The sequence below is a fragment of the Sipha flava genome, unplaced genomic scaffold, assembly GCF_003268045.1.
Source record: "Sipha flava isolate LNK unplaced genomic scaffold, YSA_version1 118_pilon_pilon, whole genome shotgun sequence".
Classification (NCBI taxonomy): Eukaryota; Metazoa; Arthropoda; class Insecta; order Hemiptera; family Aphididae; genus Sipha; species Sipha flava.
This window is the reverse complement of record NW_020271743.1, coordinates 1,623,218-1,645,201: the sequence shown is the minus strand read 5'-3', so window position 1 is coordinate 1,645,201 and position 21,984 is coordinate 1,623,218. Positions and strand designations below refer to the sequence as shown.

Here is a 21,984-nt window from a genome sequence, read left to right as displayed (position 1 = left end):
TTGTGATTTATTTTTAACAATGACGGATTGGATTTAAATAGTATTAAAAATATGTGTTATTTGAGCCTGAAAGTATTATAATTTTAAAATGTTTGATACTTTGGTACGTGTTGTTGAATTATTATATTATTTCATTATAATCTTCTAAATTATACAAAATTCAAATTTCAATGATTAATCATTCGTTTACGCCATACGGTGAAAATTATCATTTTTGTTCCGGAAGGCTTTCTCCGCTAATTCGTTACTATTCTATAACCGTTTCTAATTAGTCTAACCGTAGCCTCATCTGACGACCATACGAATACAGAAGTTAAAATTACCTGTTTACTGGTTAATATGTGAGCGAGTGCGTGCACGTTTGTTGTGTTGTGTTATGTGCGGTGGACAAAAGAGTACATTGACATTGGAATATAATTGAGTTTTGAGTATTGACTAGACTATAAATGAGTTTTTAATACAACTGGTCTCCATTACCAAGAAGACTGTCAACAGAAACAAAATCAAATGATATAATAGTACACTGCGCTAGAACGTCGAAGACTATTTCAAGCTATAACTATGATGCGGGGAACATTTCTTTTTCTGGCATTGGTGATTTTAAGCCTGACTACATACCTAGGTAATTATTATATCTGCATATCTATTCATATATAAGGACAGCAGAATAACATAAATGTACCTAATATCGAAATAAAAATTGTCAATTGCAGATTGTGGGAAAGTCGTTTGCTATTTCAGCAATTGGGCTATTTATCGACCTGGAATAGGCAAATACACTGTAGACGACATACCAGTCAGTGATTGCACTCATGTTATATATTCTTTTACTGGAGTAGACAACACAACTTGGACCTTGAGTATTCTCGATCCAGAAGTAATTTCATGCATTTTTATTCCACATATTTGTTCTTAATTATTTACATGTTAAGCCGATTTATTTTAGATTGACGTAGAACAAAAAGGTTTCAAGAATTTTACGAGTCTTCGAAAAAACTATCCAGATGTCAAGTTTATGGTAGCCGTTGGTGGCTGGGCAGAGGGAGGCAAGAAATATTCTACTTTAGTTTCTTCTCCGAAAAAACGGGCTATTTTTATCAGTAGTGTAATAGGTTAGATATTAACAACTACACTCTATTAATAAAACAAACATTTTATAATTAAAAATAATTTTGTATAGAGTTCCTTATTAAGTTTGGTTTTGATGGCTTTGATCTTGATTGGGAATATCCTGGAGCAACCGATCGGGATGGGGCTTATTCGGATCGTAATAATTTTTATTATTTTGTACAAGAGTTAAGATCTGCGTTTCAAAGTTATAATCCTTCTTGGGAGCTTACTATGGCAGTGCCCTTAGCGAAATTTCGATTAATGGAAGGTTACTACGTTCCAGGATTATGTCGGTAAGTGTTATTATGTTACTTAGTGTAGTCTACAATGTAGTAGAACGTCATGTATGATGTTAAAAGTTAATAAATATTTCAACAATCCAGTATAAATTAATGTTTATAAAAATATTACAATATATTTATTATGTTTATCGTTAAAATAATGAATTAAAAAAGTAACTTTTGACGTGCAAAGTAAATAATTGTAATACATGTCTAATAAAATAGAATATTTTAAAATGTAGAAAATTCGCTTTAATTCGAAAAACAGTACAACTTGAATTTAGGTCCAGAGTGAGGTTAGAACGCTTAGAAATGTATTAAAAATTGTATTTTAGACCAAATTTTCAATTACAGAGGAGTATATATTCACCATTATAAAAGTTTTATAAGATAATTGACAGAATAGCAAGTTAGTACTTTTGAAAAATCAGTATCCGATTATTTTGGTAAATTTTCGTTCTAAATTATTTAAATTTATACATTAAACATAAGACAGTGACACTATAAAAAATAAAATGTCATAATCAGTGTTTTATCGTTTTTTTTTTTTTATTATAATAATTTTAAATAACTTTTATACATAGGTATATAAAAACTCATATTAATAAAAATGTTGATATTTTAGTAATTTCAAATATATGTTAGATTACTAAGTTTAGAAATTTATAAATATCAAATCTCTTTTATCCCTTAAAATTCGAGTGTATTGTATTTATATGATATTGAGTTTATTTGGAACATAATATTTTTACTGTAAATCGCTTAAATCAAAATATTTGAAAAATATTTATTGTTTTTTATAAAGCTTAACAGATGCTGTGCACGTAATGGCTTACGATTTACGTGGGAATTGGGCTGGATTTGCAGATGTCCATAGTCCATTATTTAAAAGACCCACAGATCAATATGCTTATGAAAAGCTAAATGTGGTATGTACCTAATCAAAAGTTAAATTATGAATTTATTTTACATAATAAAAATTTGTGTATTTAAAAATGTTATGACATATATAGGCTGATGGAATGCAACTGTGGGTGGATCTTGGTTGCCCACCAAGTAAATTGGTTATGGGAGTGCCATTTTATGGTAGAACGTTTACATTGAGCGCTAGTAATAAAAATTATAACATCGGCACTTATATTAACAAGGAAGCAGGAGGTGGCGAACCTGGAAACTATACCAAGGCTGTTGGATTTTTATCTTATTATGAAATATGTGGTTATTTAAAGGAGGAAGATAATGGTTGGACTGAGAAATGGGATGATATAGGGCTGTGTCCTTATATGTACAAAGGTATTTATTCAAATTTTTATATTTATTTATATATATAATATTATTTTTAACTTAGTTTATGTTATTAGGTACGCAATGGATTGGCTATGAAAATGTAACAAGTTTATCATTCAAGATGACCCATTTAAAGAGTAAAGGCTACGGTGGTGCAATGATTTGGGCTGTAGATATGGATGACTTCCAGGGAATTTGTGGTCCCAAGAATCCTCTTATAAAAGTTTTACGAGATGCTATGGAATCTTATACTCCTACAGTTGTAGACATATCTACTACACCTACGGTAGGATACTAAGATCAGGGACCTACCTAGAATTTTTTTTTTTTTTTGGGGGAGTTCAATATTTTTATTACCACGTATTTCAAATGTTTTTATTTCATAAGATAATTTGGTAATATTTAATTTTATAGTACTTACTAGAAAAATTGACAATTTTATTATTATTTTATTATTTTATACCCTGAAAAATGTTTATGATTTAAACTTAAATTGTATTAAGCAACAAGGCTGGGCATTAACGAGTTAAAAGTTAAAATTAAGTTAAAACGTTAAGTTAATTAACTCGTTACTTTTTTTTTATAAGATTAACGTGTTAAATTTAAGTTAATTTTATTTAAAAGTATCTAAATTAAGTTAACTTTAGTGCAAAGAATAAAGCAAATTATAAAATGAGGTTTTTATTATATTTATAATTTACTATTTTAATATGAATTTTCTGTAGACGAAAATAATATGAGAAATAACTTTAATAGTCATTTATGGGCTATATTTTATCATTATATTTTTATGAGATTGTTATTGTATAAATACTATAAACCCAAGGAAATCTTAAAAATATTCTGTTAAAATAGTAAATACCATGAGAGCGAGTGTCGATGGGGGATTAATCACAAAACAATTGTGGTATAATTTCCAATTTAATTTCATAATTCAACTAGCATGTGTTCTGTTCACATCTCGTTACAATTTATAACATATTATTATTAGTTTATTACTTTATTAGCTTATTATATTTCTGTGAAAGTTTATTATTTCTTTATTAATTAATTAGTTATTAATAGTTATTAATGAGCTAGTTAATACTTTTATGTATTATTTTAAATTTCCGCAGTCATTTTCTTGAGCGTAAAAAAACTAGTATTATGTGTGTAATTTTTTATTTTTGCAAATTAGAAAATTTTAACTTTAAACTAAGTTGAGTTACTTTTTTTCCAAAGTTAACTTTTAATTTAACGAGTTAACGAAAAAAATATAAGTAACTTTTAATTTAACTTAACTTTATTATTTTAAAATAACTTAACTTAACGAGTTAAAAAGAATCTTTAACTTGCCCAGCCTTGCTAAGCAATACTTTTTTTCTAAATTCGTTAAATTTGGGTATGAATATCCAATTACTCCTAAGCACGCCCCTGATTAAGATGAATTTTTTATTTTATATTTTAAGAAATTGTTTTCTATTATTATATAGCCTGAGTGGTTGATACCCCCAGAGATAACTACATCTAAAAAGGAAGATATGACCACTCAAGCAACTACTGAACTAACTACAGCAATATCAAAAGAAAAAGATACTGTAGAAGTAGTTGTACAGACAACTATGAACAATCCTCAAAGAATATCATGTAAGCAAGGAGAGTATTTACCTAGTACTTATTGTAATAAAGTAAGTAACATCAATTTAAATATAAGATTTTTTATTATAATAAAAAAGACTTATCAGTAGGTACATCATTTAATTTATCATAATATATTTCATCCACACATAATTTATTTTCTACAAAATAACTATATTTGTAATTTCAACAGTGATCAAGACAATATTTATATACGGTTTCAAGGTTGGAGGGGAGGAACTAAGGTTCTTTAAGCAAAATTGTTTTTTCAAAACGATTATTGTTCTACGCTTATTTTTACCTAATTTACTGTATTAATTATTCTTACAAGAAACTTCCTATTTGTGCTCTTCCTAAAATATTTCTGGATCCGCACCTGCTTAGGTAACAGTAAAAAACAATACAGCATTTACAGTAATACATTAATATTTATTTTACTATACATTGTGATCATGCCAACTGTTTTACATTAAAACAAACTTTGTATTCTAAATCCTCGTCTATTTTTTAATTTTTTTTTTTATATTCATATAGGTATTGGTATTTGGCTGGCTACACTATAATACAATGGTCTGATCAATTAATTTAGTGATTTGTAAAATGTTTTATGCTTATTGAATTTATACAAACTCATATACATTTTACCTAAATCGTGTCAATGCTAAAATGAATTAATATTAATTTGTGTATTTGAGTTTAGCGTTTAACATTATCACTGTTTATATGTTTAAATTATAGTTACTGTCATAAAAATGGGACAACTGATGAGTAAATAATTGTAATTTGTTGCAAAATTTAACATCTGTTTGAGAAGTGACATTAAGTAATTTTTATACATTACGTTTCTCGTTTTATTTTTAACAATGTATTTGCTTTATGTTTAGGATGTAGGTGTCAATGTTTGATATTAACATGAAATATCATTAAATACTATTAGTACATAACTATACTAATAGTATTTAGAAACTATTTCTATATAAACGTTGATAACAACGAATTATATTTATATGAAAGACCATTACTTAATTATTTAACTTTTTTTAAATATGAGTTAAACTGTATTTTAATAAATTTTTAATACTCAAGTTAAATTTATCGTGTATTAATAAATATTTCAAGGTTGAAATTTATCAAAATAAATATTAATTTTACATTTAAAATCTTATAATCATATTCTGATTTTATAAATATATAATATAAACAAAATAAAATAAATTATGATCAAAAATTCAATTTTTATAATTCCATATTATACGTTTTCGATATAATATTATTAAAATTATTTAAAAATTACATCACAATAAAAATAAAATAAAATAATACCATAAAGCAATGAAACCATATAAACTGAATTTTTAAAAATCTTATTAATTTTATTGATAACATTTTACAATTGCTATCCGTTACAAATTTTAAATCTATAGAAGAGTAATTGTAATATTGGAGCATGGAGACTAACTGCATTTAAAAATTGTCTACCAACATAATTATAATTTTGTTATAAATATTCCACACTTATAAAATTACAATTATAATAATAATAATAACGGATAGTCAAAATTATTGGCAATCAAAGTTTTATTTAAGTTTCTTTTATTTTTTTTAGTATTAGTTAATTGATATTAATAAATCATACATAATTTTTAAGAAACTGATAAAAAAAAATTAAAAATAAATATAAGTATCATGTCATATGTACCTGTTCCTTTTTAATTAAACCAAGTTCCGTTTAAACTTATTGCCTTGTTTATCTGATCTAAATATATATTTTTATAATTTTATAATAGAAACAAATAATATTATAATATAATATATATTTAATGAAATTCCATTAGTTAGAATTTCTTTTGAATAAGTATTTTATGAATATTATTCCAAAAATTTTAAAAACAAATAAGTGTACAATTATTAACCTATTTCCTAATTTCTTAATTTTCCAGTAACTTTCATAATTTGTATAGATAAATAATTGTCACATTATTATCAACTATTAAACTATCAATAATAAATAATACTAAACAGTTAAAAAAAAAATTTTTTTTGATTAAAATATAATGGGTATTTTAAAATAATGGTTTATTAAAAGTACCCACGTATACGGTAAAACATATTTTAGTCTTATGTATTTTGTCCATATGTTATTTTTTAAAATACACCATATAATGTATTTATTGTAGATCATTTCGATTTTATTTAGAAAATATTTAGCATTGTGTATTTTATGCGTGTTACAGTATTTCATGTGCAATCATGGTAAGTTGATGAGTTTCACATGTCAACCAGGCACTGTTTGGAATCCAGACAAATTCGTATGCGATTGGCCAGCCCGAACTATTCACTCGGATTGTATAAAAAATTAATTTATAAATAACATTCGAAATATATATTAACAAGAACTTTGTATGTCAAAATAATGTAACAATAGTAAATTTGCATTAAAAGGAAGTTAAATTGCTAAATTACACGTGTTGTACTTTTTACGACCCACCTTATACTTCCCGTTTTATAAGTAACTAAGTCATTCGCCTATGTGTTAATTGCATCGTAACAGACGACAATGAAAGGTTCATTATTATTTTTTATTATTTTTTCCTCGGCCTCTGCGCGGACAAGCCTCGAATCGATACCTTTTGGATTTTACGAAAAACTCAAGAACAGTGCGAATAGACAATGTAGCATAGACGTGAATATTTTGTTGGATGGAATGGAAAATCTAAACAAATGGGCTTTGGAAAGTTTGTTTTATTTCAAATATCTTATACGCTTATTTATGGTTTATCATATTATATCTAACTTTGCTGCATGTTTTACGATTTCAGTGATTGATTCGTCGGCTAAATTGCCTTCGGGAATATTGAGAGGAAATTTAAATCAATATGGTGACTTTGATGAGTGCATTAACGCTAATGATAACAATGGAATGGCAGGCAAGTACTGTTTAGCTGCAATCCAATTAAAACAACCTGTGTTTAGCGATCAAATCAGCGCTTACCACCAAGTCAGAAATAATCTAACCGATGTAAGTTACCGATGCATTCGGCGTACATCAATGTGTTATAATTAATTTACGTTAATAAATAAATTAAAATATATATATATATATATATATTATATATAATATATAATACATATATTATAGTTATAAATATGTATGTTATAATCAATTGGGACAATATTTAGCCAGGTCATCGTTTACCAAAATTCTCTACCATATACTGGGGCGTCTGCATACCGTCATCTTGTGGCCCGGACGACGTATCTTCTGCAATTATGGCAATTATTCAGAAATTCCAAGACGCCGAGGTACTTGTTGAGAATGATATGTGTCAGATGAAGCGTATACCAAAGAATTCAACTGATTTCGATTGGGCACGATTTTTGATAGCCATTTTAATTTTGTATTTTATCCCAATCGGAGTTGGAGCATTTACTGTGCCAGATGATCTTGACCGTACGCTATGATTTTTTCAGTTACTAATAATATATTCATATTTCAATAGATAAATAAAAACATTGTTCTTTTTATATATCCTCGACAGCTGATGTGGAACGGAACGCGCCCTTTATGCTACAAATGACGAAGGTTTTGAGGAACTCATTTGCAATCTTGCCGAACTTTAAATCTCTATTAATTTCTCCTGCTAGAAATGGATTTAAAAGTTTACAAGGAATGCGAGCTCTGAATATGATCGCTCTACTCTTATGTCACATGGCTATGGCAAAAATGTTTTTGCCATATTTAAATAAAACTGAGTTATCTGAAGTGATTAAAAATTTTCATATTTAGTATTTTCTTATGCAAATTTGATGTACGAAATATTTTGTAGAACATGTCTAAACCATGGCTGACCATAGGAAGAGTAGCGTATTTATACACGGATTCTTTTTTGGCCATCAGCGGTTTATTAGCTGCATACACATTAAGTAGATTTTCGCCAGTGAAGAGTGTTATTTCACGTTATATACGGTTAATATTAACATATTTTTTAATAATATATTTTTTTTTATAATCTTATGAAATCGAAAACCGAAAACAGTAAACTTAACAAAATATTATTTAATCTTTTTTATATCAACTATATCTTGAAACAGACTTTTTCTTAAATTAAATATTATCATATTTATGAAAATGGCATTAAAAAATTATTTGTTAAATTAACGCAATAAAAATACACATATAAAAAATATTAAAAGTAGCCAATAATTTAACATACATATATATTAAATGGACACGTTCATACAACATGAAAATATTTTTTTTAACATACATAAGTGTAGATACTTGGATAAATTGCAATACATATAATATAATCTGATTAGGCATTTGAAATGTCGCTAAAAATTTAGTCGATGATAACACTTGTTTTCTATTATTTCTTTCAGTTCTGCAGAAAATGAATAATGATCATTGATCAAAATACAAAATTTAATTAATAGAAACATAATGAAATTTTTATTTTTAGGATTTTTATGAACATAAAAAAAAATCTCTTATAATTTACCTACATTTACCAAATATTTATATAATTTTAGATTAACAGCAACTTTAGTAACTGTAATGATTATTTGCACAAAATATTTGCCTGGTATGAGCTACGGACCTATGTGGAATATGGTCATCACGCGACACTCAGATCTCTGTTACAAGAACTGGTGGAAAAACATATTATACGTTCAAAATTTGTTTGGTTTTAAAAATATGGTAAAAGTTTTTCGTGCAGTTTTGACAAATCATATAGTACAAATTGATAGTTTCTGTTTATAGTGTTTAACGCATACTCATCAACTCGCTATTGATTTTCAACTGTTCATGATGGCTATTATACTGATGTATTTGTTACGAAAAAGTAAAACTGTCGCACTATTAATAATTGTAACTATCATGTCAGCATCTACAATCATTCGTTATCAAGCCGTAAAAATGTATGATTTGGCTACAGTTGTTTATTTTGGATCGGAGTAAGCGTAATATTGTTTTTACACTGTGCAATATTGTGTTTTACGTACCTATTAAAATAATATTATTAATATTTCTATTTATCAGCATTTCACAGTTGAACCGTACGTTTGATTTGACGTACACTTTGCCCACTCACCGAGCAACTGTGTATCTAATGGGATTTTTGGTTGGTTATTGGATGCAGCAAGGTGGTCGACTAAACATTTCCGGCGTACGTAACCATGTTAATTTTCAACCGATTGTCGTGATAATAATTCATTATTTATTGTTATGCACGTACAGGCACAAGTTAAGAAATGGTGGCTTATAGCTACCACTTGTGGTCTGCTAGCAGTTTTTGGACCTTATCAACTTACCGATATGAACTACGTGTACAATAATACACATTTGGCGATTTTCAATGCTATCGCACCTATTCTATGGTCCGTCTTTATACTGTGGTGTATCATTGCTACCGATAACGGGCACGGTGGTTAGAAATAAAAAAATTAAAAAATTAACTCTCGTATTAATTCATAATATTTTAGGTTGGTTTGGAAGTTTATTGTGCTGTAAACCGTTTGCATTTCTTTCAAACATTTCGTATGCCGTTTATTTGGTGCAGTATCCAGTGTTTTTCTATTTCGTTGGAACAGCAAGAGGGCCGTCTTTGCATTCTATAACTACCATGGTAATATAATTTATCAATATCTGTAAATACTCTTGCCCATAGAAGAAGTTTTCTTGCGGTTTGTGATTATGTGTTTAATTTGTTTTTGTTTTAGTTTGATGTTGGCCAAATGATACTGATTGTGGGATTATCGATCATCCTGACGTTGATAATCGATATTCCATTCCAAAAAATTGGCAAATTTTTAACAGAAGGAACGAATGAAAAAGTGAAATCATTTTAAGTTGTTTAATTACTTAATTCTCTATTTATTACTACTAATTATAAACTACGGAAGGTATTTCTACTTGAGTAAATTCTCAAAACATCCGGATTTACTACTTAAGACTATTATATTATATTATTGCATGTTTACTTATTATAAATATTTTATTTTACTCGATAATATTTCTTATCGTTTAAATTATTAATTTTTATTTATGGTATGATTGAATGAAATTCGAATTTTGAATAAATAATGATTTGTTTGAAAATTTTAAATAACAGTTTTATGTGATGATCATTGAAAAATATACCTAATTTTTTATGTTCATGTTCAATTTTAAACACTTCTATCCAAGTTGTATATTCAACTTTGTGGTTTATCATCACTTTTATCATCGTTCTTTTAAAAATATAAATTTCAATTTTTATGAAAAAAGATTGTATAAGTGTAACGAATAAGACATACATTTAAAACTTATATAAGTATATAAAATAAACAAAAAATAAAAAATAAAAAAAATAAAGTTATTCAAATAATTGAATAAATCTATGAAAAAACTTACTATATTTCTTCTTGTAGAGTTAAATTTATATAATAATGATCATGATTTTTTTTATAATATTGTAAAATACATCATATTTATATGTAACACACTGATGACATTAATAGTCTAGAAACCGAGACATCATTTTCATGATTTATAAGATTTAATGAAATTATCAGATAAAAAATATTTAATAGTTAAAATATTGACAGAATTATATTATTATAACAATATAGTAGATTTACTTTTGTTCTTGTGAACTGATAAAGTTATGCAAAAATATTTGAGTAGCATTTCTATATATTGAAATAGGGTAGTAGAGTTTTTAATTCTTATCAGCTCTTTCATAGTCAGTAATAGGTCGAAAAACTACCAAAGTTTAATTCGTTGTAACTTATTTTGTAGCGTTCAGATTGTTGATAATTGTCAGATATTGTAGCGTACACATTTTTATATTTACTTTTTCTCATACGTTTTATCAGAGAGATTAATTACCTAAATTACGTATGTTTATATATATATATATTAAATTTATTTATTCAAAGATATCTATAATCTTTATTTGTACAAGCACATTAAATAAATTTGATTAATTTACAAAAAAAAGAGACACGAATACACGATTGAAGAAGATACTTATTAGTAGACCCTCTGTTAATTACGTATCTAAAGACACAAATTTAATTATTAAATATACAATTTTATTTATACAACTAAATTTGACTAATGATGAATGACATATTACATTTCAATAATTATTGTTTTACACTAAATTTGACAATATGAGATTTTGTACTTAATCTAGTTTACCTGTAGTTATAAACGATTTTTAATTCAAATTTTTGATTTTATATAGTGAAGAACTATCATTATATGGTACGGTTAACATATAAAAATATAATATAAAATATTTGGATAAATTTGAATCACATTATTATTAAGTAAATGAATAAAAAAAATATAATAATTGTAATTATTTTTGACTAGAAAATAGTATATTAACAACTAATAAAAATTGGAGCTCAAAATATATAAATAATGTGTTGGTATGATAAATTAAGATAATACTTCAATTAAAAACCTAAACGGTTTTATAACAAACCTTCTAAAAATAATATTCTTGGTACCAGTGGTGTATCGAAGGTGATTTTTAATTTGCCTAGATATCGTTGTTGAAATTTGGTACGAATTACTTTATAGGCACTTAAATTTTGTATTAATATTGTTTTGAAATATACAATGAAATATTCTAGAAATCTCAAAATATGTATTTCTAAGCATAAAATCATGAATCATTTCATAACGGGGGGGGGGGGGGCAGGTATATTTATACAAGAGATAAAGTCAGTATTAAAATATATCTTGTTTATCATTTATCAATTATTCACCAGGCAATTACTCGACACTATGTATTCGATGTAAAAAAACGTATCGAATTCGGAACGTCATTGACAACTCCGCAAATGAATTTTTATCTTTCAATATAAGTTTTTGTAATACTCGCTCTGGAGTTTAACGACTATAAAATGACATGTTAAAAACAGGGAATCAAGACGGACAAATTTTAACAGAAGACGACTAGAGAAGTTTTGATTTTAAAATTATGAAAATATGGAGTTATCAGCATTTAAAATGAAGTTCATCTTACTTCTTATTACACATCAATTTAAAATCGAATAAAAAAATATTTATCTTCTTATTTATTTCTATAGGATTTCGTGTGTTGTATCGTTTAATCATCTTCGTTTACTTCTATCAAGTGCAGGTGATTGTTGCGTGAGTAATCATCAACTTTATGTCTGTAAAATAAATTGATAATTAGATCTAATTCAAGCTACATAATGCTGCGAATAAATCGGTTTCATTTAAAGTTTTTTTTTTTAAATATATACAATTTGCGAGTACCTAATCATAAAACAATTATGACTATGATATTTTCTAATCCATTAAACGCTTTTAAATTGAAATAATATTAGTGGTATATTTTCACTATAATATTGTATTTTTTAATATTTAGATATAGAGATCAACAAACTGTAATTAATTTACGAATTAAATCATTGATTCAAGTATTTTAAACCGAAATGCTTTCCAAATCGAATTTTTACATTACAAACATCATATGGTCAACCGAAATGACATGAAACTTATAACTGTTACTCGGAATACTGGTTAAAAAAATTAAATGTCCTTTTTTTTGGTTAAATACTTTCTCTCCAAGTATGAAGTTCAAACAGAAAGATTTAAGCCCGTCAGTTGATCATTTACTGTTGTATAACTCGCACGTGGTGATTATTCACTTGAATAGATCTAGTTCAATTTTTTGTATCATATTAATCCGCTCACCTTTGGTATTTATCATTTGAGCCAGTTTTCTTTGATCATATCGGATGCTTTTTCAGCGATCATGAATGCTATCGAGTTGGTGTGGCCTCCCGGTAATAGTGGCATGATTGAAGCGTCGACTACTCTGAGACCACTGACTCCGCGAACCCTGAGCTTGGGATTCACGACAGCTTCCGGGTCCGAGTCCGGTCCCATTTTACATGTGCCCACCTGATGATGTAGGTTGGTCGTCAACTGACCAACCGCGCACGCCCAGTACGGGTCCGACCCGAACGTTTCTTGTTCGCAGCTCGGGAATGGCACCGTTAGCAATTTGGACCCGTATTTTTGGAAAGCTTGAGTTTCGCTCACCGCGATCGCCTGTTAAAAAACATCAAGATTTAATTGTTGTTAATAAAAATGAGTAATTTTATGTTTATGATAAGCTAACCGTCAGCCCTAAGCTTATCATCCCTAGAATTCAAATCAGGAGACTTAGCTCGACTAATTCTTCCTACTTAGATCATAACGTTTTTAAACGTCGTAAAATTGTTTGCTCACACGTAACAAGTAACAGCTACTTTATAATTTTTTTTTTTCTACCGTACGAATAACTACATATAGTTTTACGAATATTATCTATTGATTTTATTTATATGAAGTTAATTTTGTGTATCCGTTAATTTTGTTAACTTGTGTTGAAAAGTAATTTCAATGAAAATCATAATTATCTTATAAATACGCTGAATAATGGATCAGATCATGTAGTTATTACTAGCAGGCGAGTTGGGCAAAATTTCATCTAGATAATTATTCGAATAAATATGTATTCGAATGATTTTTTTAGGATTATTCAAATAAAATTGTATTCAACTAATTTGAAAACTTTATTATTCGAATAATTTTCAAACATAATTATATTTATATCAATATTGAAGACGGTACCTATTATTATATTTAGTAAATAGTCCATATTCAGTACTATAGTATCAGATTATGATTTATAGTCATGTAGCTGTATCATATATAATAATATATATTATACTATATAGCAGGGGCGGGCAATTGGCGGCCTGCAAGCCTTTTTTATCTGGCCCGTGCTATATTTTCAAATTACATCATACAATTTTAAAATTTATCGTCTATACTCTATCTTATCGATATAATAATTTTTATCTGATATTAAACATTGTTAAATGTCTAAATTTTATATCTATGTATACATATAACTTTCAAATATAGCAGTTTGTACCGAACTATTTAACTATACCAATTTCTTCGTATCATTCGTGTTGTGCTATCGTGTGTGTAGAATTTATTATTTCGGTGTGTATAAATGCTAATGAAAATTCATACTTTGAATGACTTTTTTTTTTCCTATGCTTTGGCCCGTTGGATTTTAACTTTCTAAAAATTGACCCTCTAGTAACTTTGAATTGCCCATCCCTGCTATAAAGATATGTATGTATATTGTGTCTCATATTTATAAGTATAGTATAAAAAAAATATGTAATAAAAATATATAAAATATATAATAAAATATATATATAATATTTTTATATTTTTCCGAATAAAATAAGATTCATATAATATAACTTTAAAATACAATGCCAGTCAGTGGCGTATATAGAAAATATTTTCGGGAAGGATTACTATGGACAAAGTTAAATTACCACTGATTTCTAACAATTACTAACTAGACACAATGAGTACTTATCTATATTTCATTTACAGAATGTCCTAAAATGATTTGACGTTGGACGCAAATTCTAAATAAGCATAAATCACCATTAAAATATAACAAACGTTTAAAATAATTTTTAAGTTTTTTAAAACATTTCGGGGGGGGGAGGCTGTAGACCACTAGGTCCTCCCTATATACGCCATTAATGCTAATTATTGTTTACTAATTATAATATGTGCCTGTTTTAAATTTCGAATCCTGTGTTTACCCAAACCAGGAGAGTACCCAGGATTTTTTTTAGGGAGGGGGGTCCAACATTTTTATTTTATCAGTTCTCTAATTATAAATATAGTTTATAACTCAATACCAACAAATTATTGTTAATATACTATAGTATGGTTTATACATTATAGGTATATTATATAATCTTTAAACTTTGTTTATTGCAGATAATGAGAAATTAAAATACACTATATACTATTATACTATTTACTATTAAATCGTTGAGTATGTAAAAATGTCAATGGAGGGGTCCGGACCTGACTCTCTCCTTGGGTATGCCCTTAACCCAAACAAAATGAACGAAAATTATTCGAATAACTATGTTTGAAAATTATTCGAGTACATTTTTATTCGAATAATTGTGCAAAAATCATCCGAATAATAATTTATTCGAATAAAATATTATTTAAATAATCATCTAAATAAAATGTTATTCGAATAACGCCGTACTCTGGCAGCAGAGTATAATCATAGTATTACAACATTATGTGAAAAGGTCAGTACATTTATCGGTATGTAAATTAGTATTTAAAACACTGAATAATTGAATCTTGGGTGAGGATGATTTTTAATTTTTAAAACATTGTCTAGACATTTTATACACAGAAAACAATATTATTTAGAATATTAATACTAGAGGTCTCTATTTCACGTGTAATTATATTCATGGATACACGTGCAATTACAATTCACGTATGCAAATTACATTAATATGTGAATTTAATTACACGTGAATTCGTGAATTTAACTTCACGCTAGTCCGTGAATTTTGTTACTAAATCACGCGTTTATTATTACATTTGAAATTTTATTATTATTGGTTCGTACTACCATTGCGATGATTCGTTTAATCTTTCAAAACGTATATTATCGCTTTGCACTCACGAATCACATAAAGTTACTCGACACTTCATGATCTACCGTATCATGACCGATCAACCGTAGAACACATGCATCATTTTGGGAGTTATATAACTTATCACGTATTAGTGTATTGGGATTTGTTCACGGGACAACAAGTTCAAGTGTTACACTAATGTACAAATTATAATACATAATATTATAATATTTAATACGAGTATAATATGTTTATTTGTGAAATCTGCGAAATCCGGATATTAAAATAAGGCAGGACAACGAATCCTCGAAAGTTTTGAAATTTGGTGTTGGAAAAGGATGCTGCGAGTGAGTTGGGTACAACATTGTACCAAAGAAAGAATACTCAGAATTTTCATGACTTTTCATTTTTTAAGAATAATATTAATTGATGTCATAAAATCATATCTTAGAATGTTTTGCTTTCGGTACTTACGTATTCCGAATGTAACACGCACTCATATATAATTATAATATAATATATATTCAGTATAACCCGTTTAAAACGATAATAATAACGGCTTATATAAACATATGAATTATTATTAAATGTATTAATATTATTGACGGTGAAGTATTAACGAAACAATAACAATAGTTAAGCAAAATTTCAGTATGTCATGCACAGGTATTGCGGGATATAGTAATAATATAACTTTGTATTTACAGGAAGACTAACAAATCAATAATTTATTAATAATTTTACTCGACGAAAAAGTTTCAACCAACTTTTAAACAATGCGTTTACAGTGTATTAATTAACGTCAAACATGTGCCCGAAACAGAAGTAGCACGTCCATATTATACTACCATTCTTATTGGTGTAAGTTTTATCGAACCACGAAAAACTTTTCTGAGATAAATTCAACGAAGGATATTGTAAAATATGTAAGTATCTACATGCACGAGACAGTTTTTAGCTATAACTTTTCAGAATTTGTGAGACGTAAATGTTATGTTGTTGCGAAAATTGTATGCGTGAAGGTCAGTTTTTTGTTGAGCTGTTTTTAAAAATGAGAAAAAAATTGAAAACGTCAAGTACTTATAAATATAATAGTATAAAGTGCATAAAAACATTTCAAAACTATTAAATGAATTTAAATGAAAGACTAACATTATATAATTAAGTTAATGTTTGTTGAAATATGCAATTTCATTCAAATTTTATAACTCTTATAAATCAATTTCACGAATTTCTTTATTATTTGAAAAGTCTTGTATATAATTTTCAAGCCTTAAGTATAAAATTGAAAATATTTTAAACTCTTGACTACAAAGTGTATTATTATGTAGATAATCGTGATTTTTATCGTTTTGCCAAAATGTATTATTTAAATAGTCGTTATTTATTTATTTATTTTTTTTTTGATATAAGGCTCAATTTTTTTTATCCAACCAAATATGTATATAAAGAATTTTGTATTTAATTATTTTATCGATAGTTATGAAAAAAATCTAAGACTAGATTAAAATTTTCATTTTCATTAGATAGCTTAAAAATTTTTTTGGGACAGTTTATAGCAAACATTGATATAACTTATATCAGCTATTATATCACCTATAGTTATAATTTGTCTACAAAAACAAGGTATTCCCTTATCTGAAGCTATTGAAATTGTATAAGATGTTTCGACAAAGTTTAGTCAATGAACAGGCACAGTTGAAATTGCTGTTAATAGAAAAAATTACAAACAGTTCTCAACAAAAACAAAGGATTTCAAATAATTTGTAATACTTCAAAAATATTAACTGGTGAAAAAAAGAACATAGGTTTGAATATACCAGAAAATTTAAACAGTAGCGACATGACATATTTTAAGTTTTCCCCAATAACATCGTCAGTTGTAAACCGCTTCTTTGCTTTGTACAAAACTATGTTGACATCATCTTTCAAATTTGAAAATTTGAAGAAATCATTGATTGTACAATACAATAACTATTTTAAAGGTATAATATATAATTTCATGTAAAAACATTAATCTATTCTAAGCATATATTTTTTTTTTTATATAGATCTTGTATATTATGAACATCAAGACTAGCTCAATAACAAATTATTAATTAATAAAAAATTACAATGAAAAAATTAAAGTTAAACTTTAATGGTTTTTTTTTTTGCATATTTTTGAAAAATGTGAGCATATTTTAAGAATTTTATAGAGCATATTTTTATGCATATTTTATCAGTTTTTGGTGCATATTTTCATGCATATTTTATAGTTTTTAAGTGCATTCAATCCACAGAATTTGATACAAGTATTCAAAGAAAATTTTATACCACTATAACTATTATTTTTTAAATTATGAAGAAAACAAATTTGGAAGTTTGATTTTGTCGAAAAACTGAAAAAGTCGTATATAATAGTTTTCTTTTATAACTTTTCGTTAGTTTTTTTGTAGAAAACTGTTGGGAAATTTGTAAAGTAACTCCTCTCTTTTTAAATTAGTATTAATAAGACAATACTCTCTCAGAAATATTTGAAGATTATGGTGATTGGAGCAGTACCTGTTCTTCTAGTCAAAATAGTATATAAATTCTCAAAAAAAAAAAAAAAATAAATAAATAAAAAATAGTGCTCGATATAAGAATTTGCGATTATTAGTGGTGAGGGTTCGAATCTCGAATCTCGGTTGCAATTTAAAGTTTTTTACATGTTTTCTTCAATTTTTTTTTTAATTTTTTTTAGAACTATTTGGATGATTGTTGACAAATTCAGAAATTATCCTCTAAAAGCATCAAATATAACTAATTTCCTATCTTTAACTTTTCATTTGGTAATGATCAGAGCCGAGGCCGTAGCCAGAAAGGGATTCATGCCCTTTCCTCAAATTTTTTCTTAAAATGTAATTTAATGATTTAAAAACATATTTAAATCTAACCTTCTCTCATCAAATATTTTTCTGGCTAAGGCCTTGATCAGAGCACTGATTGAAATGCGTACACAGATGACCAATACATTTCTCGTTTCACTTAGAATTTAAAATTGATCTTGATAATACATTGTTATTTTGTATTGCTCGTCCTAGCAGTTGAAAGTTTTAAACATAAAACAATCTTGCGATTATTATAAATAATATTATACCTACGAAATAACGAGTTGTACGATCGCAAACGTTTTTTAAAAGAAGACTAAAATAAAAAATAAAATAAAAACCGAATAATAATATTGACCATAAATTATTTAATCATCAGAATGTTGGCCGTGATGAATAGCCAAATTTCGTTTTCGTGAAAAACACTTAGTCTTCTCTGACGTTGTCGATGGTTGCGGGTTCAGTGGGTCACCATAGTCGCGGTTTCGTAATGGTATGATATACATACTATACATATATTTTATTATTATTTATTTTTTATAAAACATCAACGTACGGTGCCTGCACATTGAGTTTGGGTGTTAAACAGGTTTTTTCGTTTTTTTCGAGCACACAATAAAACGAAATATACATGTATATTTCACTTGCGTGCAGAAATTATATTTTATTAGTCAATAAGACCGGTGACGGCCATCGGGTCATGATTGCTGGTAGACGGTGTTTTACAAGAATGGCAATAATAAACGATGATCGCCGCCACGGTGTCACGAAATCATCGCAAGTTATACTATCCATAGTTAGAGGCGTGTATGCGTGTACATAATACTCGTATAATATTTAAGTGGGTAGAATAGCGTGAGATTCCAATATTTTATGCGTCGAACGGGTTTTATAATAATAAAAAATTAAATGTGTTTCATGCGTTTAATATATAGTAAACAATTACTTAACAACGCATAAGGATTTTTATAGAAACAGTGAAACACGAGATTCGCACTCCGTGTTTATACTTTATGATCGTTTCTCAACAATATCAGAAATGTCTCAATAAAATATCTTATAAAAGTCTTAAAAATCGTAACTAATTGTAACCGCTCCAAAAATATTGAAAGTTTATTGTTCGAATAATGTATCCGTTAAAGTAACTTGTGTCTTGAAAATCGTGAATAATAGTAACCCGACGTTGTAAAAAATATAATCGAAGGAATTTTGATCGTTACGAGTTAGGCTGGATTGGGAGGAATTAAATTCGCAATTGTTTGTAGTGGCGTTATTAACAAACCTTTAAAGGAATCGCTATGAAAATGTATGCTAGTGTTTAAAATCATTATAGATAAATATACTCGTAAAAATCGCATCAGCATAATGGTACAGTACAATTACGAAACAATGCGAATTTATTTGATGAGAACAATTATTGCTCGAGTTTTGCATACAACGGTCATAATTTATGTATACAATAGAAATATATTCGCATTTATTACATAAAGTTATACATGATATTTATCGAGAAAACAATTCGAAAATCTAGTAGGTTATATTAAAACTGTTGCAATAGAATACGTTTAAAAATCAATTTATGAATTCAATATCCTTGATATATAAGAATAAATGAGTGGGTATGGTAATTTGGAAACGATCAGCAGGATATTTTGACAGTAGGTATAAATTGTATCATAATTATGGAAACTCGCTCGTTTTGTATGTACAACTATGTCTAAATGTTTGACAAACTAAGTTTTTTTAAATTTTTTTTCTCTTTCTGATGAAACGAAATAGTTTCCCTATTTTTAATTTGTATAATATTTTATTAAGTATTTACAATGCAAAGTAGCTTCTATCATGTTTTATCTTAACTACTTTGTATCGAATATAAATTGTTTTCAACTCTAATACAAAAATCATACGGTTGTACGTCTGATCTGGAACGATTTGTTTAAACTGTTATAATTTTTAATAAATTTAATCATAAGTTTTTAATTTTTTATAAAGAAGAATCTATTATTATAAGTTTGAAGTAATTTTCATACGTTGTGAAATTTTAATAACATTTTTTACCAATCAACCCACGAAAAAATGGTACCTATTCGTTAACAAGATTTTAATAAATATTATATAATATTAATATAATTTATATTTTTATTGAAATATTGACATTTTATTGAAAATTTCAGGCAAAAGTTTTAAAGTTTTTTTTTGAATTGCAATTTTATTGACTTTTTTACCGGTACCGGTAATCCGATACCGATTGTACATTATTTATATGATAATACTCCAAGATACGCATCTATTTATTTATTTATTTCTATCTATAAAGTATATTATTATTTTACGAGTATGTTTATTAATTGGTGAGTATTAACTATTCCTTAATTTTTGTTTTATCTTATTATTTAAATAAAAGTTTTACATTAGGTAATAAATGTTGAAAAAAATATGATTTAACTATAAATCCAAATCCCCATAAGCTAAATAAACGTTCGATCAAAGTTTTAAAAATAATTAAATAACTCGATAACCATATATTTTCATTGTTAGTTATATTACCTATTAAATATGACATGTATAATCTCATTATACACCTATAACATATTATGTTGTATTGTTAGATTACCACAGAAACTGACGGATAGAATAATAATCCTTGATCGTACGTTCGAAAATAAGTGGCGTGCAGAGGCATATAATGCCGGAGGAAGGGTCCTATCGTAAGATTATGGGAAAATAAGTATATTAAAATAATTAAGAATGCTCAAAATTATCCATCGTATTGCATAAGATTTTATTTTATTTTTTTTTAATAAACAACTCCTAGATCGACAAAAATGTACAGACTTCGATATTACCTGTTTAATTCCTTCGACGAGGACATCACGATCCCGGCGGTCGGTCAAGTAACCGGCGTAGAACAGAGGCGCTTGGAAAGGATTGACCGAACGCAATTTGACACGACCGCGGCTCCGAGGCCTGAGCAGGATGGGCACCAGACCCCAAGCGTCGTGTCCTCGGTGCGCGCCGTACACCCGCTCGTAGAAGTCTTCGCGCATGCCGAACAGTCGGTGCAGCGAGCCGCCCGTGTCGCCGGTCAGCGCGCCTGGTCCGAACACTAACTCCATGTCGGGCACCACGGACCCGTTGACCGCGTACCGCGTGGCCGTAAACGCGACCGCCTCGGCACCGCCGGGCACGGTGTACGGGCCGTTGCCGTTGATCGCGTACTGGGCCAGATACCGGGGACTGCGGTACCGGCTCTCCACGATGGTCACCGACTGGTTGACCAGGAACACCAGCCCGGCCATGGACACGTGGTCCTGCAGGTTGTAGCCCAC

The 21,984-nt window shown here is 27.8% G+C and overlaps 3 protein-coding genes across 4 annotated transcripts in view; 2 read left to right on the top strand and 1 right to left on the bottom strand.

The window, feature by feature from the left end:
* The first annotated feature begins 104 nt into the window (after positions 1 to 104).
* Positions 105 to 6,754, top strand: LOC112693829 (endochitinase). Of its 2 annotated transcripts, none has more exons than XM_025569071.1 (9): positions 105 to 622; positions 714 to 877; positions 947 to 1,112; positions 1,181 to 1,403; positions 2,197 to 2,320; positions 2,405 to 2,684; positions 2,753 to 2,964; positions 4,151 to 4,345; positions 6,530 to 6,754. In XM_025569071.1, exons 1-9 carry the CDS (start codon positions 562 to 564, stop codon positions 6,653 to 6,655), a joined length of 1,551 nt encoding a protein of 516 aa, XP_025424856.1. In that variant the 5' UTR covers positions 105 to 561; the 3' UTR covers positions 6,656 to 6,754. The 2 variants fall into 2 exon arrangements, with proteins under 2 accessions (XP_025424856.1, XP_025424857.1); XM_025569072.1 differs by having other exon boundaries at positions 4,151 to 4,304; positions 6,530 to 6,652.
* A 34-nt stretch (positions 6,755 to 6,788) lies between these two features.
* Positions 6,789 to 10,291, top strand: LOC112693828 (nose resistant to fluoxetine protein 6-like). The gene is made up of 11 exons (XM_025569070.1): positions 6,789 to 7,030; positions 7,115 to 7,314; positions 7,476 to 7,746; positions 7,835 to 8,058; positions 8,123 to 8,262; positions 8,829 to 8,997; positions 9,061 to 9,254; positions 9,340 to 9,466; positions 9,538 to 9,727; positions 9,783 to 9,925; positions 10,020 to 10,291. The coding sequence occupies exons 1-11, from the start codon at positions 6,853 to 6,855 to the stop codon at positions 10,146 to 10,148; spliced, it is 1,965 nt and encodes a 654-aa protein (XP_025424855.1). The 5' UTR covers positions 6,789 to 6,852; the 3' UTR covers positions 10,149 to 10,291.
* A 1,373-nt stretch (positions 10,292 to 11,664) lies between these two features.
* The window catches only part of LOC112693850 (glucose dehydrogenase [FAD, quinone]-like), a 17,329-nt gene continuing 7,009 nt past the window's right edge, over positions 11,665 to 21,984 (bottom strand). The window contains exons 2-4 of the mRNA XM_025569096.1: positions 21,502 to 21,982; positions 13,021 to 13,380; positions 11,665 to 12,473 (exon numbers count right to left, since the gene is read on the bottom strand). Coding sequence (XP_025424881.1) covers positions 13,033 to 13,380; positions 21,502 to 21,982 — 829 coding nt within the window. The 3' untranslated portion in view covers positions 11,665 to 12,473; positions 13,021 to 13,032. The remainder of the gene's footprint in view (positions 12,474 to 13,020; positions 13,381 to 21,501; positions 21,983 to 21,984) is intronic.